The sequence below is a fragment of the Zerene cesonia genome, chromosome 8 (genome assembly GCF_012273895.1).
Source record: "Zerene cesonia ecotype Mississippi chromosome 8, Zerene_cesonia_1.1, whole genome shotgun sequence".
Lineage (NCBI taxonomy): Eukaryota > Metazoa > Arthropoda > Insecta > Lepidoptera > Pieridae > Zerene > Zerene cesonia.
This window is the reverse complement of record NC_052109.1, coordinates 5,336,947-5,358,100: the sequence shown is the minus strand read 5'-3', so window position 1 is coordinate 5,358,100 and position 21,154 is coordinate 5,336,947. Positions and strand designations below refer to the sequence as shown.

The 21,154-nt window shown below is 31.7% G+C and overlaps 6 protein-coding genes across 8 annotated transcripts in view; 4 read left to right on the top strand and 2 right to left on the bottom strand.

Annotated features, from left to right (window-relative positions):
* Nucleotides 1-4: 4 nt before the first annotated feature.
* Nucleotides 5-1,678, top strand: LOC119828514 (DNA repair protein XRCC3-like). The gene has a single exon (XM_038350682.1). The coding sequence runs from the start codon at nt 657-659 to the stop codon at nt 1,566-1,568; it is 912 nt and encodes a 303-aa protein (XP_038206610.1). The 5' UTR covers nt 5-656; the 3' UTR covers nt 1,569-1,678.
* An 828-nt stretch (nt 1,679-2,506) lies between these two features.
* Nucleotides 2,507-4,978, top strand: LOC119828534 (abscission/NoCut checkpoint regulator). The gene is made up of 6 exons (XM_038350715.1): nt 2,507-2,740; nt 2,819-2,905; nt 2,987-3,060; nt 3,143-3,401; nt 4,181-4,423; nt 4,683-4,978. Exons 1-6 carry the CDS (start codon nt 2,693-2,695, stop codon nt 4,887-4,889), a joined length of 918 nt encoding a protein of 305 aa, XP_038206643.1. The 5' UTR covers nt 2,507-2,692; the 3' UTR covers nt 4,890-4,978.
* Nucleotides 4,962-7,153, bottom strand: LOC119828532 (CCA tRNA nucleotidyltransferase 1, mitochondrial). 2 transcript variants are annotated; one of them, XM_038350714.1, is made up of 6 exons: nt 6,952-7,153; nt 6,647-6,859; nt 6,284-6,567; nt 5,733-6,053; nt 5,438-5,651; nt 4,962-5,281 (listed from the first exon to the last, which is right to left on the bottom strand). In XM_038350714.1, exons 2-6 carry the CDS (start codon nt 6,796-6,798, stop codon nt 4,981-4,983), a joined length of 1,272 nt encoding a protein of 423 aa, XP_038206642.1. In that variant the 5' UTR covers nt 6,799-6,859; nt 6,952-7,153; the 3' UTR covers nt 4,962-4,980. The 2 variants fall into 2 exon arrangements, with proteins under 2 accessions (XP_038206642.1, XP_038206641.1); XM_038350713.1 differs by having other exon boundaries at nt 6,647-6,846.
* A 1,654-nt stretch (nt 7,154-8,807) lies between these two features.
* On the bottom strand, nt 8,808-12,078 carry LOC119828463 (signal recognition particle 54 kDa protein). The gene is made up of 7 exons (XM_038350619.1): nt 12,001-12,078; nt 11,737-11,913; nt 11,366-11,595; nt 11,106-11,256; nt 10,358-10,506; nt 9,425-9,686; nt 8,808-9,343 (listed from the first exon to the last, which is right to left on the bottom strand). Exons 1-7 carry the CDS (start codon nt 12,076-12,078, stop codon nt 8,885-8,887), a joined length of 1,506 nt encoding a protein of 501 aa, XP_038206547.1. The 3' UTR covers nt 8,808-8,884.
* Nucleotides 12,079-12,904: 826 nt separating this feature from the next.
* On the top strand, nt 12,905-16,460 carry LOC119828472 (26S proteasome regulatory subunit 4). Its single transcript, XM_038350631.1, has 9 exons — nt 12,905-13,046; nt 13,122-13,409; nt 13,493-13,663; nt 13,793-13,921; nt 14,092-14,277; nt 14,887-14,987; nt 15,278-15,374; nt 15,664-15,873; nt 16,257-16,460. The coding sequence occupies exons 1-9, from the start codon at nt 13,044-13,046 to the stop codon at nt 16,389-16,391; spliced, it is 1,320 nt and encodes a 439-aa protein (XP_038206559.1). The 5' UTR covers nt 12,905-13,043; the 3' UTR covers nt 16,392-16,460.
* A 919-nt stretch (nt 16,461-17,379) lies between these two features.
* LOC119828618 (presenilin-1) overlaps nt 17,380-21,154 on the top strand; it is a 6,177-nt gene continuing 2,402 nt past the window's right edge. Inside the window, exons 1-7 of one of the 2 annotated variants that reach the window (XM_038350837.1) lie at nt 17,380-17,721; nt 17,962-18,179; nt 18,372-18,581; nt 18,681-18,901; nt 19,218-19,316; nt 19,969-20,052; nt 20,564-20,764. In XM_038350837.1, coding sequence (XP_038206765.1) covers nt 17,575-17,721; nt 17,962-18,179; nt 18,372-18,581; nt 18,681-18,901; nt 19,218-19,316; nt 19,969-20,052; nt 20,564-20,764 — 1,180 coding nt within the window. In that variant the 5' untranslated portion in view covers nt 17,380-17,574. Of the gene's footprint in view, nt 17,722-17,961; nt 18,180-18,371; nt 18,582-18,680; nt 18,902-19,217; nt 19,317-19,968; nt 20,095-20,563; nt 20,765-21,154 lie in introns of both variants that reach the window. The other variant, XM_038350836.1, reaches the window with a different exon arrangement.

Sequence of the window (21,154 nt, the reverse complement as noted above, 5' to 3'; positions counted from 1 at the left end):
TTAATGAAAAATTGTCGACCTACCTAATATTATTTATTTTATGATTACAGTTCCGAGTATGATTTTATACATTTAAAAACTGTAGTGAACTTCACATTACAATACACTTCAAAGTTAGAACTTTGACGTTTAGTTTCGTTGAGGTTATATTTTTAGAATTTTAAATTTATTAGTAGCTATATAAATTAGAAACCGATAAAATGTAGTGTGGAGTGTTTTGTAAGATAATTAAAAATAAATTATAACCAACCTGTTTCACTCAGATTTCTAAATAAAATACTTTATGTTACTGTTTGCTATGACAGTTATGTGATACTTTATTGTTAGATATTTGTTAAACTCATAAACTGACATAATATTCTAATAAGATTAACTGTGAAAGTTAGGTGGCTGTTAGGTAATAAAAAGTTAATGTGTTTAATGTTTAAGTTTCATTAGGGAATAAGGAACTGTAACTTCTGATGATTACAATATATACAGTAGAAAATAGAAATATTTTCATTGTTCTAATGTGTTGCATCTGAAGTCTGAATAAAATACCACTATAAACATATAAAAATAAGGGTCCTAACAAAAGGATTGCTACGGAAATTATTATTCAAACAAGTGTACTGTTTTAATGTTTTAGGAATATAAAATTTTTCGTTTTTAACGTTATGGAAGGTCTCAGGAGAATTTTACCAACAAAAATGTATGAAATGCTTGAAAGAGCGGGTATTTGCACACCAAAAGAAATAGTAACCCTTTCAATGTGGGATTTAAAAAAAGCAACAAATATGACAGACGAGGATATTAATTTATTGAAAACCATAACAGCAAATCACACACGTCCATCAGTTTCAAGTGCGGAAGGATTAGAAAGTGAAAATTATGTGTCATCGGGTTGTATTAATTTTGATAAAATTTTAAAGGGTGGTTTTAGAAAAGGCACTCTCACTGAATTATATGGGGAAAGCGGTTCAGGGAAAACCCAACTAGCAATGCAAATTGCCGCTCAGTGTGGGAAAGATGGAAGTGTATACATTTGTACTGAAGGTGTATTTCCCGTGAAAAGATTTAATAATATTAGCGAAAGTATTCACGGCAATATGTCTTATGAAAATAGACAAAATATGTATATTGAACATATCACAGAAGGACAAGACCTATTATCGTGTATTCGAGTTCGTTTACCCAAATTGTTGGTAAATAAGGAAATATCAACTATTATTATAGACTCAATTGCTGCCCCCCTTCGATGTGAAAATTCAAATTATGTTCAACGAGCAGAAGATCTAAGAGAACTGGCGATCTTATTAATAAGTATAGCTCAAAAGTTTAACTGTGCCGTTATTTGCATAAATCAGGTCTCTTCAACGTTTGACGAAACTGATGATGTGGTACCTTCCTTAGGCCTAGCATGGTCAAACATGATAACATATAGGATGCTATTGAAAAGAACAAACAATGTCATATATTTTCAAGATTCTAATACTAATGTGAGAGAATTTACAGTTGTGTTTGGTCCCTGTTTACCAAATCAAGTATCCCAATTTATTATAACAGCAAATGGAATAAAGTTCTTATAAGTAATGCTTAGTTGCTTAATTTATTAAAACCGCATTTGAAGTAATTAAGTCAACGTAAATTCCCGTGAGAATGTCGGAGGATATCACGTTTCACCGTGGTAAAGAGTAGCCTGATAAAATCGCTCACTTGCGAAATGAAAGAAAGATAAACAAACACACCTCCGCATTTATAAGTTAGGAAGATAAGATTATTAAAGTATATTTTTGTGTTAGATTTTACTCGAGTGTTACATATTTAGAAGTTGGGAATTTAACGTGATTTATTCATTATGCATTTTATTGTTAAGTCAGGGGGAGACTGAGATCACAAATTAAGAACTAGTTACTGCGTAAACTGAGATGGTACAATTTATGTTGCTTTTCTCTATGATGTTGGCTGAGTGACTTTTAGCCGTTTGGTATGCCTTTGAAGGAGCCTACGAAATTTCACATAATATGGAATAAAGTATTAAGTGTCGAACTTGAATCTCTTTAACATTAATTTATCAGGTCAGTTGTTTTTTTATATGTGTTTTGGTCCGATAATATAGTCTGGAACACTCCGGGAATCTTTAATAAATAATAATTTTGACAAAAAATGTATATTTAATGCGGTCGAACGTATAGAAAAGTAGGAGGTTATTTACATCCTACTTTTTTAAATCCGTTAATAATATTCATGGAAATGTTACGTTTAAGTACCACATCGGAAAATTTGTAGTATAGCTCTACTCTGCTGTACACAGGTTGCAAAATTGTAAACTTACGTACAAATACATTAAAAATACTATTGGAACGATCTAGGGAAAAAATAAGTTATTACAGCAAAGACGTGAAAATACATAAAATTAAAGAAATTTGTCATCAAAAATAAGACTTGGCTTAAAGGTCTCGTAACCAAGCCATTAAATATTAAAAAAAAAAAAAAAAAAAATGTAAACTTACGGATGTCAGTTGTCATTCGTCAAGTTTGTCAGATAACACATCAACATTAGATTTTTACGAGATGTTTTTGGCAAGTTTCTTCAGAAATCAAATCAATAAAATTTTATTATAAATATATTGTGTTATCGAACAACTAGAACAAAAAACCTCAATACAATACAAACCAAGTAAGATAACAAAAAAAATAAAAAAATAATAATATGTCGTGTACTTCTTGTTTAAAATCATATTCCTTTTTGCGTCCTGAAGTAAGTGTCTTATTTTGAATGTGCCATATAAAATTATATTATATATTTTGATTATAATAAATAAGTATGTATGTTTAGAAAGGTTGTCCTGGCTGCGGTTTTAGTTATTGCTCCAAATGTCTAAATAACAAAATATTTTTGCACAAAATCAATTCCGAGGCGAAAGTAAGTCAAAAATTGTACTGCTATATCTATGGACAATCAAATTGTATACATTTAATTGCAATGTTTTTAAAAAATTTTCAGGTTTGTGGAAAATGTAAAAATGCTGCTAATTCTCAAGAGAAACCTAAATTTGATCCGCCTGATGCTTACTTCAAGTAGGTATATTGTAAATATATATTTTTTAAGATTTTTTAAGTACAATTATGGATTCAATTAAGAAACATTTTGAAATTACAGAAGAATAGGTGCTATAAATCCTCAAACAAATGTAAATAAAAACAGTATTGATGAAGAATCTAAGGATCCAGTTGAGGAGGAAATAAGAAGTAGATTAGAAAAATTAAAAGAAGGAAAGCAAGAGCCTGTAAAATCTACTGACAAGGACATTACAGATCGATTAAATACATTAAAGAACATCCCTACAACATCACAGGCAGAACTAGAACAAAGATTAGCAAACTTGAAAAATGTGCCTGTATCAACTCTGCATAGTAAAGTAATATGATAGTTTTTGTTTAAAAATATTTCAAATATTGCCAGATGCTTGTTGGAACACTACTCACATTAAAATGAGAATTTACTATCCAGTACTATATACAATAGACCAGTTGAACAAATTTGGTTATCTGCACAATTTTGAGAATCTTTAACTAATTTATCTTAAATTGAAATCATATCCGTACAGCATAAAATTAGACACAACTAGCTGTACTGCACAGTTACACCTGTTGATAAATGGGCAAAAGCAATTGTTTCTTTGGCATATGTGTTAATTCTGACCAAAAAGCTATGCCATAATGCAGTTTCATCTAATTCCATTCAGTGGTTTTCACATGAAAGAGTAACATTGTTACTGACTTATGTTTATAATATGCATTGCATAGTAATTTCTGGAATGGGATGATTATTGATATGTTTAAAAGACATCTTAGAAACTACTTAATCAATCAGCAGCAACGGTTATACTAATGACCAGTTCAATATTTTTATTTATTTATTACATATTTATAGTATGGATCAATATTTTTAATTTGTGTCTGTGTGTGTAAGCACCAAGTTCATGCCTGGCACAAGCTGAACTAGATTCTTTTGGCAGTACTGTGGGACACACTATTATTACACTGTTATATTGTTTTATCTTATTAGTTTTTTTATTTATCTATTTTTTAATTAAATTTATTGTTTTGTTTAATAAATTCTTATTCTTTCTTCTTTTCTTTCAAGCATAATATAAATTGACCAGTTATTATTTATATTAATTGGATATAATTTTAGCCAATTTTAACATGTCCGGATTTAAGAACAGAGGAGGAGCAAGCACATGATCTAATGAGACAGTACATGGAGCAAACAAGTATTGATAAGAAATATAAGGATGAATTTGAAGAAAAAGTTGGTGAAATTGAAATGAGATTACAAAAATTGAAAGGATCAGCTGGCACAACCCAAAATGATGCTCCCAAAGAGATGGAAGAGTCAGAAAGCGAAGAAGAAACTATTAAAAAAATTATTGAAAAGGTACTTTAGTAATATATCATTAAGTCAGATAGTAAATATATCATTAGATAAACTTAGAAAGTTTAAACTTAGAAAGTTAATGGAATGGAATTTTGAAATTGATATTCCAATAAATAAGTTTGAATATATATTTGCTCAAAATATTTTATATTTAATATATAGATTCATATTCTATTTTAATTATCTTTAACTATTCTCAACTCATCCAATAAACAAGTATTTACTACTAACAAACCTTGTTGTCTACATATAATTTCAGGCGAAAGAGGAAGCCCTCTTGGAAGATGATTTTTCAAGTCCCATAAATGAATTGCCATTTTGTGAAATATGTAATGAGAATGCAAAGATGAGGTGTTTAGGTTGCAAGTATTTGTTTTGCAAACGATGTTTCATGGAACATAGGGATGAAGATGATGGTTGTGATAAATATGAGACTTATACAGCACCAAAATCTTTTCAATATTAACATTTATCTTGTAATTGCTATTTATTAGAATATAAGCATATGTCAAAAAAAATTATTATCAATAAATAAATATTTTATTTAATACATTACTTTATTTAGTTTTACATTCATCAATTACACTAGGGATCAATTTGACCAAATCATCACATGTTTGCTTATATTCATTATCAATCCATATATTCTTTAATTTTTCAATAATTCTTCCGTACATCTTACCAGGTGGCACTCCATTATCTTTTAATGTTTTTCCTTTTACTGGAAATATTGGTATCTCCCAGTTTTTTAATTGTTCAAGCAGATTTTCATCACCTCTATATTTAAGGACTTCTTGTACATATTCCACAGCATCCTTTTGCTTAATTTTCGTATTTAAAATTAGTTTTTCATATGGCCTGTAAAATATATTTAAGTTCATTTTAGAAGGTATTTTCATTCTTAATGTTTATTTAATTGTCTATATTTCCTGCTGCAGGTGTCTGATTATATTTATATGATTTTTTTTTTTCATTACTTTTATTGAGAATATAAGTAATTTACATTATACTTACAACATTGGTCTGGATGCTTCTTTATCTTCTCTATGTTCAACAATAAAATAAGTCATGTCCCGGTCATAGCCAGAAAATTTAAGCCTGGCATTCAACAAAGTCACATCATCAATATCATTTAACAGGGCTGCTAAATAACTCATTGGATGTAAATCTAAATGTTTACTCCTTTTAAGTAGCCTTTCCAACTCAGTTATATTAGGATTTGGAATACCTAAAAATTTCAATAGTATGAAAAAGGAAATGGTAATTTGTTATGAAAATTAAACAATCATATGAGTTGAACTCTACCAACCTATAAACTGTCCAATACCAACATTAAGCATAGTTTTTATTAAGTCACCAGCAAAGTTGCCTTGAAGAATCTTTTTCAACTCCATCCAAATCCTCTCCCCAGAAACATTCTGTAAACCAGCTACATTATTTCTTATTATATTTAAAGTTTCTTGTTCATGATTATTTGGCATTTCTGCAATTCTGCCATAGAATCGGAAATAGCGCATTATCCTCAAATAATCCTCCTTTATTCTTACATCAGCATCTCCAACAAAAGCCACTCTGTGATTTTTTAAATCATCATATCCATAAAAGTAATCATATACAGATCCATCAAAGCCTGTAATTTAAACTATAATTATTTAAAGGAAACAGTAATTTACACTCAAGTTTGTTGAACACTTTTCTCATGCTGTGAAAAGACGAGAGAAGTGTAATATGGAAAACCAGAATCTGAAACTGTGCTATTGCACAATAAAAAAGCCTTAATTATGAGATGTTTCATTTCCAAATTATACATTATTTGATTTTAATACAATAACATTCCAAATATTTAATGTTATTCAATACCTAAGAACATTGAATTTATGGTTAGATCTCTCCTATTAGCATCTAATTTCCAATCTTTAGTAAATTCAACTTCTGCATGTCTTCCATCAGTGACCAAGTCAATTCTTAAGGTTGTCACTTCAAAATTTTCTTTATCATTAATTCTTGGAGTGATAGTGCCATGCTTTTCCCCACTCATATTAATCATTCTCACATTTTCCTTTGAAAACATGTCTTTCATCTGATCTGGTGTGGCTGTGGTGGCAAAATCTAAATCTTTAGCTGGTTGACCCATCAAAAGATCCCTTAAAACAATTTTTGATAAAAAATTTATAGGTTTCTTAAATGTGGAAGAACAAAATAAAAAATATTTATAACAATTACCTTACAGCCCCTCCAGCAATTCTAATTTCATAGTTATATTTATCAAATAATTGTTTTAAATCCAAAACTTCTTGAGTAAAAATATTTTTAAATTCTGGGCTCTCCAATACTAATACTACCGGATTATCGCGACACTTCAAATTTTGGTCCATTTTAGATCGAATTCTTTTTCGCACAGGCTCCTTTAAAGTGCTATAATTCTAGAATTATATGCTAAATTCAAACACAGAAATGGTAAATAAACCAAAGGTGATAAAATAAACGGGAAAGGTCGCTTGAAGTTTCATAGAAGTCTGTACACTTACATTGCGAAATAACCTAAAAACATTAGCATACACAATTTTCATAACGTATGATACAAATTTTTATTTAAAAATTTCATATGCGAATTACTGAAAATTGAAAAGTTTATTATTATATTAATATTGAAAAATATTTAGAGGTTTTGAGTTTGAATTGAGAGAGAATTTGAGTTTCAGATCAAAATAAAACATATTTGTAATTTGTATTGACATTTGACATTAGTTATTAAGCCAAATGTCATTAAAAAGTGGAATTTACCACAGAGTAATATAATTATTAATTACTAAATCTATGTCTTCTATTTTATGCTACCATTCCAAGTTACTGGTCTAAAACAAGAATAAAAACATAAATATATAAAAATTTGTTTCATGAATGTTGCTGTACACGATTATAATATAACACCAAAATAAGATAAAAAATAGCGAAGCTCTGTATGTTATAATTTCAAAGAGTACATATAATTATTAAAGTTTCTATTACGGCAGCGATATATAATACGAACGAATCACGAAGAAATAATAAAACATTATGAGAAAAAGTCTCTGTAAATGACATATGTAATTTGTCCTCGTCGCGCTGCAGTTATTAACAAATTCTCCATCGTCTTCCAACCCCTATATTAATATATAATACTAGCTGCACCCAGCAAATGCTGTTCTGCCTTACTCTTATCATTTAGGGGTATGAAAAATAGATGTTGGCCGATTCTCATAGATACCGGATAAGCACAAAAAATTTCATCAAAATCGGTCAAGCCGTTTCGGAAGAGTATGACAACGAAAACTGTGACAGGAGAATTTTATATATTAGATGAAATAATAATAATATGGTGACAAAATACAAATGTGACAGTTTGTATAACACCTATAACCAAAGGTATGAAGTTCTTTCGCACTTATAAATGTAGAAAAGTTGACTGGTCTGTTAATACTTTGCGTGGACAAAATTTAGACTTTATTGAACATAACACGATTGACAAATTCTTTTCTTTTGGCTAATGGGGTGATAGTGTTTCGAATCTATCGAGACCCAAATATTAGTAACCACCGTTAAATATTATCAATCTCTACTAATATACAAAGCTGAAGAGATTGTTTGTTTGTTTGATTGAACGCGCTAATCTCGAGAACTAAGTACTGGTCCGATTTGAAAAATTCTTTCAGTGTTATGTATAGCCCATATCGAAGAAGGCTATAGGCTATATATGTATCACGGGCGAAGCCGGAGCGGACGCCTAGTCATTAATAAAAGCGCCGTTAGATGTCAGCAAAACATGGGGGCATGTACGTGCGAACTCACCTCCCCCCTTCCCTTTTCTTCGGATAACTCCTGATCAGTGGAGAAGTCAAAAAGTGCAAGATCTAACTCCAAAAGGTGACAACACATTTATTGGATATGTGCACAATAGCATCAAAGAGTACATTGTGTTGTACTAAAAATAGTTACATGACATGTATGGTGTATGCTTAACCCTTCACCAGGAACCCAACCATAGGACCTTGCAACTATCAAATAAACCATACATTTTTCTAAGATAATAAAAAATAACATCACAGATTGCATTTCAATGTTAATATACTAGTATTAGTAACCTTTTTAGGAAAAAAAAATCTACTTTTCAAGTTCCTACCAATTTCAAAGAATTTTTGAAAAAAAAAGACTGAACAAATTGCAAGAAATATGTAGGAAAGTGTATGTATTATATATTGATAAGCAATGTTATAGTTTTCATTTTCATTATGGGTAAAAAAATAAATAATTTTCAAAAGTATACCTTATTATGTATAATTTTCATATAACTAAATATGTGTTCTATTGTAAAGGAAATGGATATATAGAAACAGTAAAACAAAAATAAACCAATTAAAACTGATTATTGTAAACTTCAAATACAATGATTACAGTGGAAAATATTAAGACTTAATGCTACTGTCATTTCCCACCCATTAAGCTATTCATTCCACTAGAGCCTTGCTGTAGTTGGCGCATCATATTATGTAATCCAGACATACCACCCATCTGTTGCAAAATACGAGGATCCATCATTTTAGCCATTTGCTGGTTAAGCTTAGCCATTTGTGTTTGATTGACATTCTTGGCCATGTCACCACCTTTAAACAGTCCCTTGATACCACCCATTTTCTTAACAACAGCTGCAAACTTGGTGTATTGAGCTATCAAATCTTTAACATCTCTCTCAGTAACTCCAGCACCTTGTGCTACTCTGGTGATGCGGGTGGGTTGTTTAGAGAAAAGTTTCGCGCCATCACGATGATCCAGTTCACCTTCATTCATGGAATCCATGATTGTCATCAAACGTTTCAATTTTGCCATGGACTCTTGTTCACTTCCTTTTGACATAAGGTCTTGTGAAAAACCTGGTATCATGCCCTGTAATAAACACAATAATTAATTAAAGATTATTAAAAACCCATTGATAATTTAAGCCTGCTATGAAAGGAAAATTAATACCATTATCTGTGAAAAGGGTCCCATTTTCATGATATTTTGAAATTGCTCATACATGGCTCTAAGTGTAAATTGCCCATGCTTCAACTTTTCTAAAAGTTCGTCGTTATCGTCCAGTTTTAATTCATTGACTTTGTCCAGCAAGCCTTCAATATCACCCATACCCAGAAGCTTGTTAATGAAGGGTTTAGTTTTGAATGGTTCAAGGTCATCAATATGTTCGCCAGTACCAATAAATATAATTGGACTTTGTGTTGCCGCTACACTGTAAAACAAATAATATTTTTTTTAATTTGACTATCTAAAACTTCATCAAATTAATTTGTTTTAACTGAGGCGAAAACATCGCGAGATGCAGAACGCGAATCTGCGTGATTCGATCGTTTCCTTAGCTTCCCAAACTTTGGAAATCCCATGCGTCCTAATTTTTGGTTTCGCAATAAGAAAACATGTCTTCTGATACTGATTATGAGATTTTGTTGGTATACACGTGGTATAACAATTAACTCAAGATTATGAAGATGTAAGAAGAAAATGGGTCCTTGAAAACAGCACTCAATGCATAGAATTTAGTGTTTTACAATTTGATACATTATAAAATATTAACAAAGATGTTATATAACTTTTGATGATATTTAAAATGATTTATATTTCAAGATTCAACAGTATTTCCAAAACACGATGATGCAATACCGCGTCATATTTCGCTATATCTCGTGTTATTATTCGTGCCAATGCGCTTCCTTAGAAGTTAGCTGACGCGCGTCCGGGAAACGGGATTCTTCTCAGTACGAACAAAACCGCACAGACACATTTCAGCATTTACACTAGTCACTCATGATAATGACTTTGTACAGATAGTACAATGGTACAGTTAAGCATGCTCTTTTAAACTTTTCTCTAATATTCTTATATTAAATTCAAATAGATACTTACGCAGAAAGAGCTCCACCTCCCTTTGCATGCCCATCCAACTTTGTGATAATAACAGACCCAATATCTACTTTTTCTTTAAAAGCTCTAGCTTGAGCTTCACAAGCCTGTCCTATTGTTGCATCCATTACGAATATAATGTTGTCTGGTTTCTGCAAAGAGAATTAATGATATCATAGGGTACAGTTGTTTAACCAAATTAATTTCTAAAGAAAAAGAGAATGTATCTTCTTTTTCTTCAAGGGTCATTTTGTGTACTTTACTCCATATTATTTACTTTTAAAAGACCCTTGCAAATGTAAAATCTGACTAGGTCCTTGTTGAATTATATTAATATAATAAAATATGAGCACCTTTATGTATGTTTATTTACACTAATATTGTAGAGGAATCTTTTGTATTTTGTATGTTTGTAACACAAATACACATTACCACTCGATCAATTTCAAAATTTTTTTCACCATTAGGAAGCTATAACTTCACTGAGTGACATAGGCTATATACGTGCCACGGATCAAGCGGAAGCAAACAGCTAGTTTCATACAAAATATGCAGTAATTTCCAAGTGCCATTTAAATAACAATTAAATCTTTGAATCAATGCGTTGATCTTAGTTACTTTAATAATTACTTATAAGAAACGCTAAAATATTATAAGGTAGCAAAAACAAAAAATTACAGTTAAATTATTACAACTACTCTTTCATTATCATGGCTTTGCCACACATAGTTAAAGGAACAAATAGACTCACAATAGCATTAGCAACTGCCAACATCTCTTCAAAAAGTGATTCTTCCTGTTTGTGACGACCACTTGTATCCACTATGATCATTTCAAATCCTTCTTTTTTAAACATGTCCACACCAGTGGAGGCTATAACCACAGGATCTACTTCCGTGTAACTAAACAGTACAGACATATCATGAGCTTTGTTAGAGTTATAGAGAAATATGAATAAACAAAGAAATACTGACAATATTTGTCACAGTGAAAGAAGAGTAAAAAACTAACCTGCCATAAAATGGTATTCTTGCCTTAGTACAATTCTGTTTCACTTGATCATAAGCACCGGCTCTGAAGGTATCAGCGCAAACCAAGCATGATTTCCAGTTCTTTCTTAAATAATGGTATGCCAATTTTGTACAAGTTGTGGTTTTACCTGAACCTTGCAATCCTACAAACATTATGACATTCGGCTTGCCTTTTACTGGTTGGTAGGGCTTGACTCCAGGATCTACTAGCTGGAATATCCATAATTCTTTAATACACATCTTTTTTACGTATTTTATTATGTATGAGATAATACATATGAGTGGATTACTCAATATGTTGTACTTATTTCAATTAAGTATAATGACATGGTATGGTATGAAGGTACCAACCTTAACAAGTTCTTTAAAGACAGCAGACTGTATCATCCGCCGTTTGTTGAGCCCCCCAGCCATCTCATCAAAATCAATAACGGCACGAACATTTTCACGAAGATTTTTCACCAAGCGAATATTAACATCAGCTTCTAAAAGTGCAGCACATATCTGCTTTAGCATAGAGTTTAAAACCTGCAATTAAAATGACGTATTAGAACATCATAATGTTATCAGTATGCAACTAAAAAAAATTATATATACTTGTTATTTGTTACGCACCTCTTCATTGATAATAGTAGCCCGACTTAGGGACTGTAAGGCAGTGGTAATTTTTCGACCTAAATCTGCTAAAACCATTGTGAATATTTATTGAAATACTGTGTTTAAACCATATATTTCTGTTATAGGAAGCACTTATTTATGTGGATTAAAAATAATCCTTTGTAACATTTCATTTCCTTAAAATTCTTATAAACTTCAATGTATTCAACTTCAATGGAATCAATTTCTTTAAAATTAAAATTAAAAACAGTCACCAAGACCACGACGTAAGAATAAATTTCGTTTTTATTTGACGTACATATTGACACGTCAAACGTCATCAGAGAATCGTCAGACATCATATCGCTTAAGGTAGGTCACCACTCTATACCATGCTGACTGCGTGAGTTGATATCGTGGCCCAAACTTTTTTTAGGGATATTTTACTCAGCAAAGTTTGGGATAGTAAAGAATTAAATACATAATAAATAAAAAATATAATGGTTTGCATTTATAGTTTCTTGTATGGCAGTAATTGGCTCTTGAATAAACGATGTATTGAAATGCAAAATGAATAAACCATTCGTAGATAATTTCTGAATCCATTAGTCCAAAATCACTCATCATGTCCACTAACTGATTCAGTACGTAAATTTAGGGCAGTATCATAAGAAGCCTTTAATTTCTAAATTTGCTTCTGTAAACGCATGACTTCTCGATTCAGGATGTAAACTCGCTTAATTAGATCACACACACTTTTCTAACTGCAGTAAACACTGAATAAAAGAGACTAAATTCGATATATGATGTTATGTTGAAATTGTTATGTTGATAATTTATTTCAATTCCTAAAAGACGGCATGTAGGTATGTTCCCAATTTACGAGTATCTGAGCCTACAATAGAGGGAACTAAAAGAAAGAATAAATTCGCTTTGTAATCGCTGTCAACTCAACCATCAAAGATGAAGTAAAAATTGAGCCTTAAATTGTTCGGACTCATTGTTTGTGTATTATAAGTATTGAAAAGAAAATTATTGATCCGTATTTTTTGATCTGAATCATGGTACGGTAAATTATATTTTATCATATATTAGTGTATTCGTTCAAAAATAATGATTTTTACATTTCTTTGTATTAGGGTCAAAACCAATCAGGTGGTGGAAGCGGTGGCGACAAAAAAGATGATAAAGATAAGAAAAAGAAGTATGAGCCTCCAATTCCAACGAGGGTTGGCAAGAAGAAGCGTAAAGCTAAGGGTCCTGATGCTGCACTCAAATTACCACAAGTGACTCCGCATACGCGGTGTAGACTGAAACTGTTGAAACTAGAAAGAATAAAGGATTATCTTCTTATGGAAGAAGAATTTATTCGCAATCAGGAGCGTTTGAAGCCCCAAGAAGAAAAGATTGAAGAAGAGCGTTCTAAGGTAATTAGAGTAGCAACAGCAAAAAAATAAATAAAATAGCAGTTAGTTAAAGAAATCAATAATACAACTGTTATTTTTCATAGGTTGATGATTTAAGAGGGACGCCTATGTCAGTTGGTAATCTGGAAGAAATTATAGATGACAACCATGCCATTGTTTCTACATCTGTGGGAAGCGAGCATTATGTTAGCATTTTGTCATTTGTGGACAAAGATCAGCTGGAGCCTGGATGCTCTGTACTATTAAATCATAAGGTATGACTTGGTTGCACTGTAATATCATTAATTTTGATTATATATATGCACAGGTTTTCAAATTGGAGAAGCATAGCCATATTTCTATTATTACATCTATAATTTATTAAGCTATGTTATGATTATCAGGTTCATGCAGTTGTTGGTGTACTAGGTGATGATACAGATCCTATGGTATCTGTTATGAAGTTAGAGAAGGCACCTCAGGAAACATATGCTGATATTGGTGGTCTTGATACTCAAATTCAGGAAATTAAGGTAATCCTCATTATCCAATCCTCATTTTTAACTCGTAAACTCCAACTTATACTTTTTAATTTCTCTAATTTGAAACTTATTATTCTAGATAATTTTTATGAATGCTTATGAAAGATTTATTTTTCCTATGTTAACAGTGCAGATTATTAATGTTAATAATTTCTTGTCAGGAGTCAGTTGAGCTGCCTCTGACTCATCCAGAGTATTATGAAGAGATGGGTATCAAACCACCAAAAGGTGTTATCCTATATGGACCACCAGGAACTGGTAAAACTCTTCTGGCTAAGGCTGTTGCTAATCAAACATCAGCTACCTTCCTTAGAGTTGTTGGGTCAGAACTCATTCAGAAATATTTGGTAAGCTTATTTTTGGATATAATGTTTGATGTAATACTAAAAAAAAACTATTATTATGAATTATATTATTTTGGAACATTTAATTTTTTTTAAGATCATGAAAGAAAAAAGTGTTTGTTTTACTATTGCAATCACAAAAATAATATATAATAGGAGAAGTGAAGAGTGGATGTTGTTATTTTTGCCTATTATTCATATTTGTTTAAGATTTTAATCTCACTATCGTGTTATGGAAGTATTGTAACAATGTAACTATAGAAAATCTATATCAAATCTTTTTGAGTATATAAGAATATACTCACATTTGAGATTGATGAATCTAAAATTTTTAACTGTCTAGTCTTTCTAAATGAGTTGTATTAGTTTGGGCACAGAAAGAGTTTTATATCTTTGTATCAAACATTTATCTTTAAGAATTAGATGATTTTAAAACTTAAAAAGAAGAGAAACTTGTATATTATGAACAAACAAAAAACATGGTTGCTATTGTTTTCAACCTAGTTTTAATTGAAGTAAAAAAAACTAGTAGCTTAAAATTTTTAAATGTTGTCAATTATTACATTAACCAAGTATAATCATTGTTTTCCTTATCTTTAACTTCATTTTTAGGGTGATGGACCAAAACTTGTGCGCGAATTATTCAGAGTAGCTGAAGAGCATGCTCCATCGATAGTTTTTATTGATGAAATTGATGCAGTTGGTACAAAACGGTAGGCATATATATATATGTTAATTATTTAGATTATAAAGATACAGTGTAATCTTGCATGCAAGATTTCTAAAAAAAAGGTGTTCTTTTTTTAAACTTCCGTTATCTTATATTTCTCTACAATAAACTTTTCTTAACAGAGACACTATTTAACTTAGTATTCAAAATTTATATAATTCAATATTATTTCAAATGGAAGGGTGCCATAAGTACTGCTCCCTTATCAAAAGGGTGTTGAGTAAGTAAGGTAAAAGGAAGAGCTTTAACTCAATGCTTATTATATTATTACAGATATGATTCTAACTCTGGTGGTGAAAGAGAAATTCAAAGAACTATGTTGGAATTGTTGAATCAATTAGATGGATTTGATTCAAGAGGTGATGTGAAGGTATTATATAAGACAATTTCACTATTATGTTGTTACAGAGATTTCATAAAATGTTTATTCTAATTTTATTTGTAATGAATGGGTTAATTGCATTCTGGATTTTTTCATTATTTCACATTTATAGGCAAGTAGTTGAATGGCTTAATATGCCTTCCCATCTTGATGTTTCAGTTGTATGACTAGTTTATGCTCAGATTTTGTCCAAGAAGGCAATTAACCATTAATAAAATATTAAATAATATAGCTAATATAATATTGCTACGTTTTATTAATGTTAAACTTTTTACAGGTTATCATGGCTACTAATCGCATAGAGACATTGGATCCTGCATTAATTCGCCCTGGTCGTATTGATAGAAAAATTGAGTTCCCATTGCCTGATGAAAAGACAAAGAGACGTATCTTCACTATTCACACATCTAGGATGACATTAGCTGACGATGTTAATTTGTCAGAGCTTATTATGTCCAAGGATGATCTCTCTGGTGCTGATATAAAGGTTGTTTAACAGAACTTTTAATTTTATGCAAGAATTTAAGATTTACCTATACATAAAATACCGACCGCCTCCTTGGTACAGTGGTTAGCGCGTGAGCTTAGAACTGAGGGGTCCTGGGTTCGATTCCCGGTGGGGACGCAAAAAAAAAAAAGTCTCAGTCTGGCAGGACACAGAAGGCTGATCACCTACTTGTCCATAAAGAAAATCGATCAGTGAAACAGATGTACATCATCTGCCCCATACCCCACTAGGGGACACGGGACTTCACTTTATACATAAAATACATTTATAGGAATTAATATTTATTTTGGAATATTTAAAGTATGTTGATGCTAATCCACTAAAAAAGCCTCCCTCTCTTTAAATATCTGTGTTCATTTTAGGCAATTTGTACTGAAGCTGGTTTGATGGCATTGCGAGAGCGTCGTATGAAAGTCACCAATGAAGATTTTAAAAAGTCTAAGGAGAGTGTCTTATATCGCAAAAAAGAAGGAACTCCTGAAGGATTGTACCTCTAAATACATACATAATTTTTTCTTCATATGTGCACTGTAAGAAAAGTGAAATAAAAAATTTTTTAACCTCCATTGAATTGTGTTTATTATTTTTACTGTTTATATGAAGCACATAGTTCCAATATTTAAGAAAATCAGAAAACTTGTTACAATAAAATATTAGCTGTCCTGGCAGATATTGTACTATCCTTTATGTTTCATTTAGCAAAAGAAACATTGATTTTTTATAATGCCTAATAGTAAAGGTGCACAAAAGGGTTTTACATATGTATTTTATTTATTGTAGTTTAAGTTAGGAAATAATTTTCCTTAGCCTTATTAATGACTAGGTACGGCCCACGGTTGCATCCGTAAAAAAGATTTTTTCTTTAAATCCGAAAATTTTCGTAGAAATATTGCAATAAAACAGCTTTTCTATGCTACTCTTTATTAAAATAAATAATTTTATTATTTGGTATTGAAGATAACTATGTCACAAATAAAAAATGATTCGTGAAATGACCCTGAACCAAAAATTTGAGATCAGCTTAACTACCTCGACCATTTTTTATATTTTTTATATCGATGTAGTAACTAAAGTAAAGTACTCTGTAACTGTTTTAATTTAGTTTGAAACAATAGTTGTAGATTGGTATTGTTATTGTAGTTGTAATTATTTTGTAAACCAAGTTGAAACATATTGTAACCACAGATTGAGAACTACTACGTAAATTGTAACACGGTAAGACAACCGTCATGTAGCAGAGTAGATAGTTCGACAACATGTAACACATTGGCCTGCTTGATGGGTTAAGTCCTAATACTCTTAGGATGCCCGTGTCCCTGCAGTGGGAACATACATGCACCGATGGTAATGATAATGATGACCATGATTTATTTACTCGTGATTTACCATATTATTATATGATGATGTACAAGTTTGGAAGTAGTGTATAATCTAGTGTCTGATACTAATCTATGTTAAGACTGTTGACATTTGTTATAGTCTGTGCATTGCTGTCGTTTTCATATTACATGTTCATGACGTTTTTATTTTATTTTTTTACTTGATAATTTTTGTGTAGTATATATCTAAGAAGTGAAAAGGTGATTGTGTGGAAAAACATTTTATTTAGGTTAATTTCCAATGACTCTTAAATGATTATCTATACAACTTTGTGAATAATGTGCGTGACAATTTTTATGGATGAGTGACACGGAAAACGATAGAGAAGCCACCGAGCGCACTGCACTGATGGACGGCCACATCGCAGAAGCCCGTTCCGATAGGGAAATTGCTGAGAGAATTGCAAGGAAAAGGAAAACTAAAGCAGACCCTCAGCGAAATTATGGGGTGAGGATTATTATATACACAAAGTTAACATCTGCTACTTTTATCAGTGACTAATCGCGTAATAATGTATCTCACAGCGAAATGATTGGTATTACAAATTGTTTAAATCTCCAGATGATTGATAGATCGTTATGCATTATGCGGAAGTATTATAAGTTCACATGCAAACCATGCACCAAATTTATTTTTAATTGTATAAGAAGCTACATGCATAAATTCAAATTCTTATAAATGTTACAGACAGTGGTTCAGTCCGAAGAAAGCATGTCGAGTGCAGTAGGTGGTTCCGGTCCTAACGTTCCTGCCCCATCACAGGCTCCCCCTCTTGGTGAAGAATTGGAGCTGAAATATGGGGCAAGACATGTCATTAAACTTTTTGTACCAGTGACTCTGTGTATGATCGTTGTTGTTGCCACTATATCTTCTATAAGATTTTACTCAGTGAAGGATGTTTATTTGTAAGTATGAGATTAATCTGGGATAATACAATTAAACAATTAAGTTTTAAAAGTATGTTTGTTATTGTTAAGTCTACATATGGACCTTGGTTTGATATTTGTTTTGTCTACTTTAAGGAGTACAATATATAAAAATGTAGTTTGGAGTCCTAATAAAAGATGACAGTATATTAAAAATTGTTGTATTTCCAGGGCCTATACACCATTTCATGAAGAAAGCCCATATGCAGTAACAAAAGTTTGGAATGCTCTTGCCAACTCCATGATTCTTTTGAGTGTGATAGCAATGATGACAGTTTTGCTCATAGTCCTTTATAAAAATAGATGTTACAAAGTTATCCATGGATGGCTTATATTATCATCACTGATGCTGCTTTTTCTATTTTCTTATCTGTATATAGAGTGAGTACATAACTATTTATATTTTAATGACTTGCATTTTCACAAGGAGTAAATATTTATTTCAATTTATTCATTTTAAAATGATTTATTTTCATTTAGGGAAGCCCTCCGTGCATACAACATACCCATGGATTATATCACACTATCATTTGTAATGTGGAACTTTGGTGTGGTCGGAATGATGGTTATCCACTGGAAAGGTCCACTAAGGTTGCAGCAGGCATACTTAATATTTATTGCTGCATTGATGGCATTGGTTTTTATTAAGTATCTCCCGGAATGGACAACTTGGGCTGTTCTTGCAGTTATTTCTATTTGGGGTAAGTCACTTTCACTTTTAGTTCAACATCACTTTAATGTTTGGTACAGCTGTGTAGTTTTGTAAAACTATTGAAATTGCTTAGCTTGTTATTATAAAGATCTTATCTCGTAATAATTGTCTTTCAGTCATATTTTTCTTTTAGATCCTTGCATATTACATAGATTGATCTACTGATTGTATAAAACATTTCAAAACATTAGAAATTTTGAAAGAATAGACAAAAATTTTGATCACAAGGCGGGATTAAAATCCCCGTTTTTTGCCAAACCATAGCAACACATAGCTTGAATGATATATTTATTGCTTTATTACAGATCTCGTAGCTGTATTGACTCCTAAAGGACCACTTAGGATATTAGTGGAGACTGCACAAGAAAGAAATGAACCTATTTTTCCAGCTCTTATTTATTCCTGTGAGTATTTATTTGCATAATAATTTCGGATCTGCAATCATTATTATTTAATAATTTATTTGATAGTCTTATAGATTTGCCAGAATATCTTGGAGTAGTGGATTGCTCCAGCTTTGCCGATGTGCTTTGATTTGTGATAAGACTTTAACACTCAGAGATTAACCAAACTAACAAACACACTCTTCAGCTTTATAATGAAAGCAGAATCTAAATTTGTTGTTTATCAATGTATCTGTAATGTAATCTGAGACAATATTAGATTATTGTTTTAATAAACATATAGCTAATTAGCAGATGAAAAGAAAAAGAAAAATTATTGTCCACTATCAACTGTCCTATTGTTGGTTTGGATGTATACATATATACATTTTTATTTTTTGTTTCTTGATTAATAAGATTTCTGATTTAAAGTAGATTGAACAAATCATAAAATTGAGTTTTTTTTTTTACATTATTTTAGTTGTAAAACGAGTTCAAGTAATTTTTTTTTATTTCTACACATAAGAAAATATAGATTATATTAAACGATTTGAAGATAAGAAGGTATTATAAATGTGATGTTCAATATACTTTAGCGTTTGTATTGTTCAATAGTTATTCAGAAATTCAATAAAAATTTAAACTAATTTCAAAGTGGAACATAACATTCCAGCGACGGTGATGTACTGCCTGGTGGCGGCGGGCGCGGCGGAGGGCGGCGGCGCGGGCGGCGCGCGGGCGGAGCGCGCGGCCGGAGGTGAGCCGCGCTCGCGGGAGCTGCGCCCCCTCAACCCGCATGGTCTGTGCACGCTACTAACACGCTGGTTGCTTAGTGCACCAATATTTAGTGATTTATGTGGTTTACTGATGTGATAGTGAATTATTGAGGAGGTACTTGGTAGTTAAGTAGATAAGTAAAGTAAAGTTGGGATGAGTTTCGAGTTGAAAGTTTTTATAAATCAATTGGGAAAACAGTTGGGTTCTGTATGCAACCTATGACAAAATATATTAATAATTTGATGAAACTATTGTTATATATGAACTATCTTATACTAGTAATAAAATAATTAGGTATAAATAACATTTGCATGCATGTAACTATGCCTTTGGATAAATAGCAGCATCATTAACAAACACAATAATATCAATTGTCATATGTGTATTTGTAAATGACTAACACCATGCACACGCATGCAATTAACAATAATGTAATCGTCAATTCGCACAATAATTATGTATTCACTTATTCTTAATATATCGTCTTACAGATCGCTCCCGTCGGCTGGTGCGGCGCGCGAGCGAGGGCGCGGTGGTGGGGCTGAGCTCGCGCGAGGAGGGCGACGGGGAGGGCGGGTTCGACGAGGCGTGGCGCGCGCGCGCCGGCCGCCAGCTGCGCGTCGACAGCACGCCGCCCACCTACACCACGCGCCTCGACCGACCACCGCACCACCACGAGCTCGACGATGAGAGTTAGTTCGATATACGCTCGCACACATATATATTTATAATTCGCGATATTACATACTCTCGACATGTAGCATTTGGTAGAATATAATTCATAAAATTGGGTGTCGCTACGATTCACATTTTGGTGTCAGATGACACAGCTGGAATCCTCAAAAATACCATATGGTCATGTTGCTTATAAAATACTATAATTTTAACTTAATCATAATGGGATCTTGCATGATGCGAATTTTTCTGAAGAATGAATATTATTATAAAATTATTTAATTAAACACTTAAAACATATTTATAAACAAACAAACTGTATCGAAATAAGAAATCACTAGAATATGCGACTTTGCACTGGAACACCCTTGCAAAAAAAAATCAATCTTACTTAATCACACAAACGT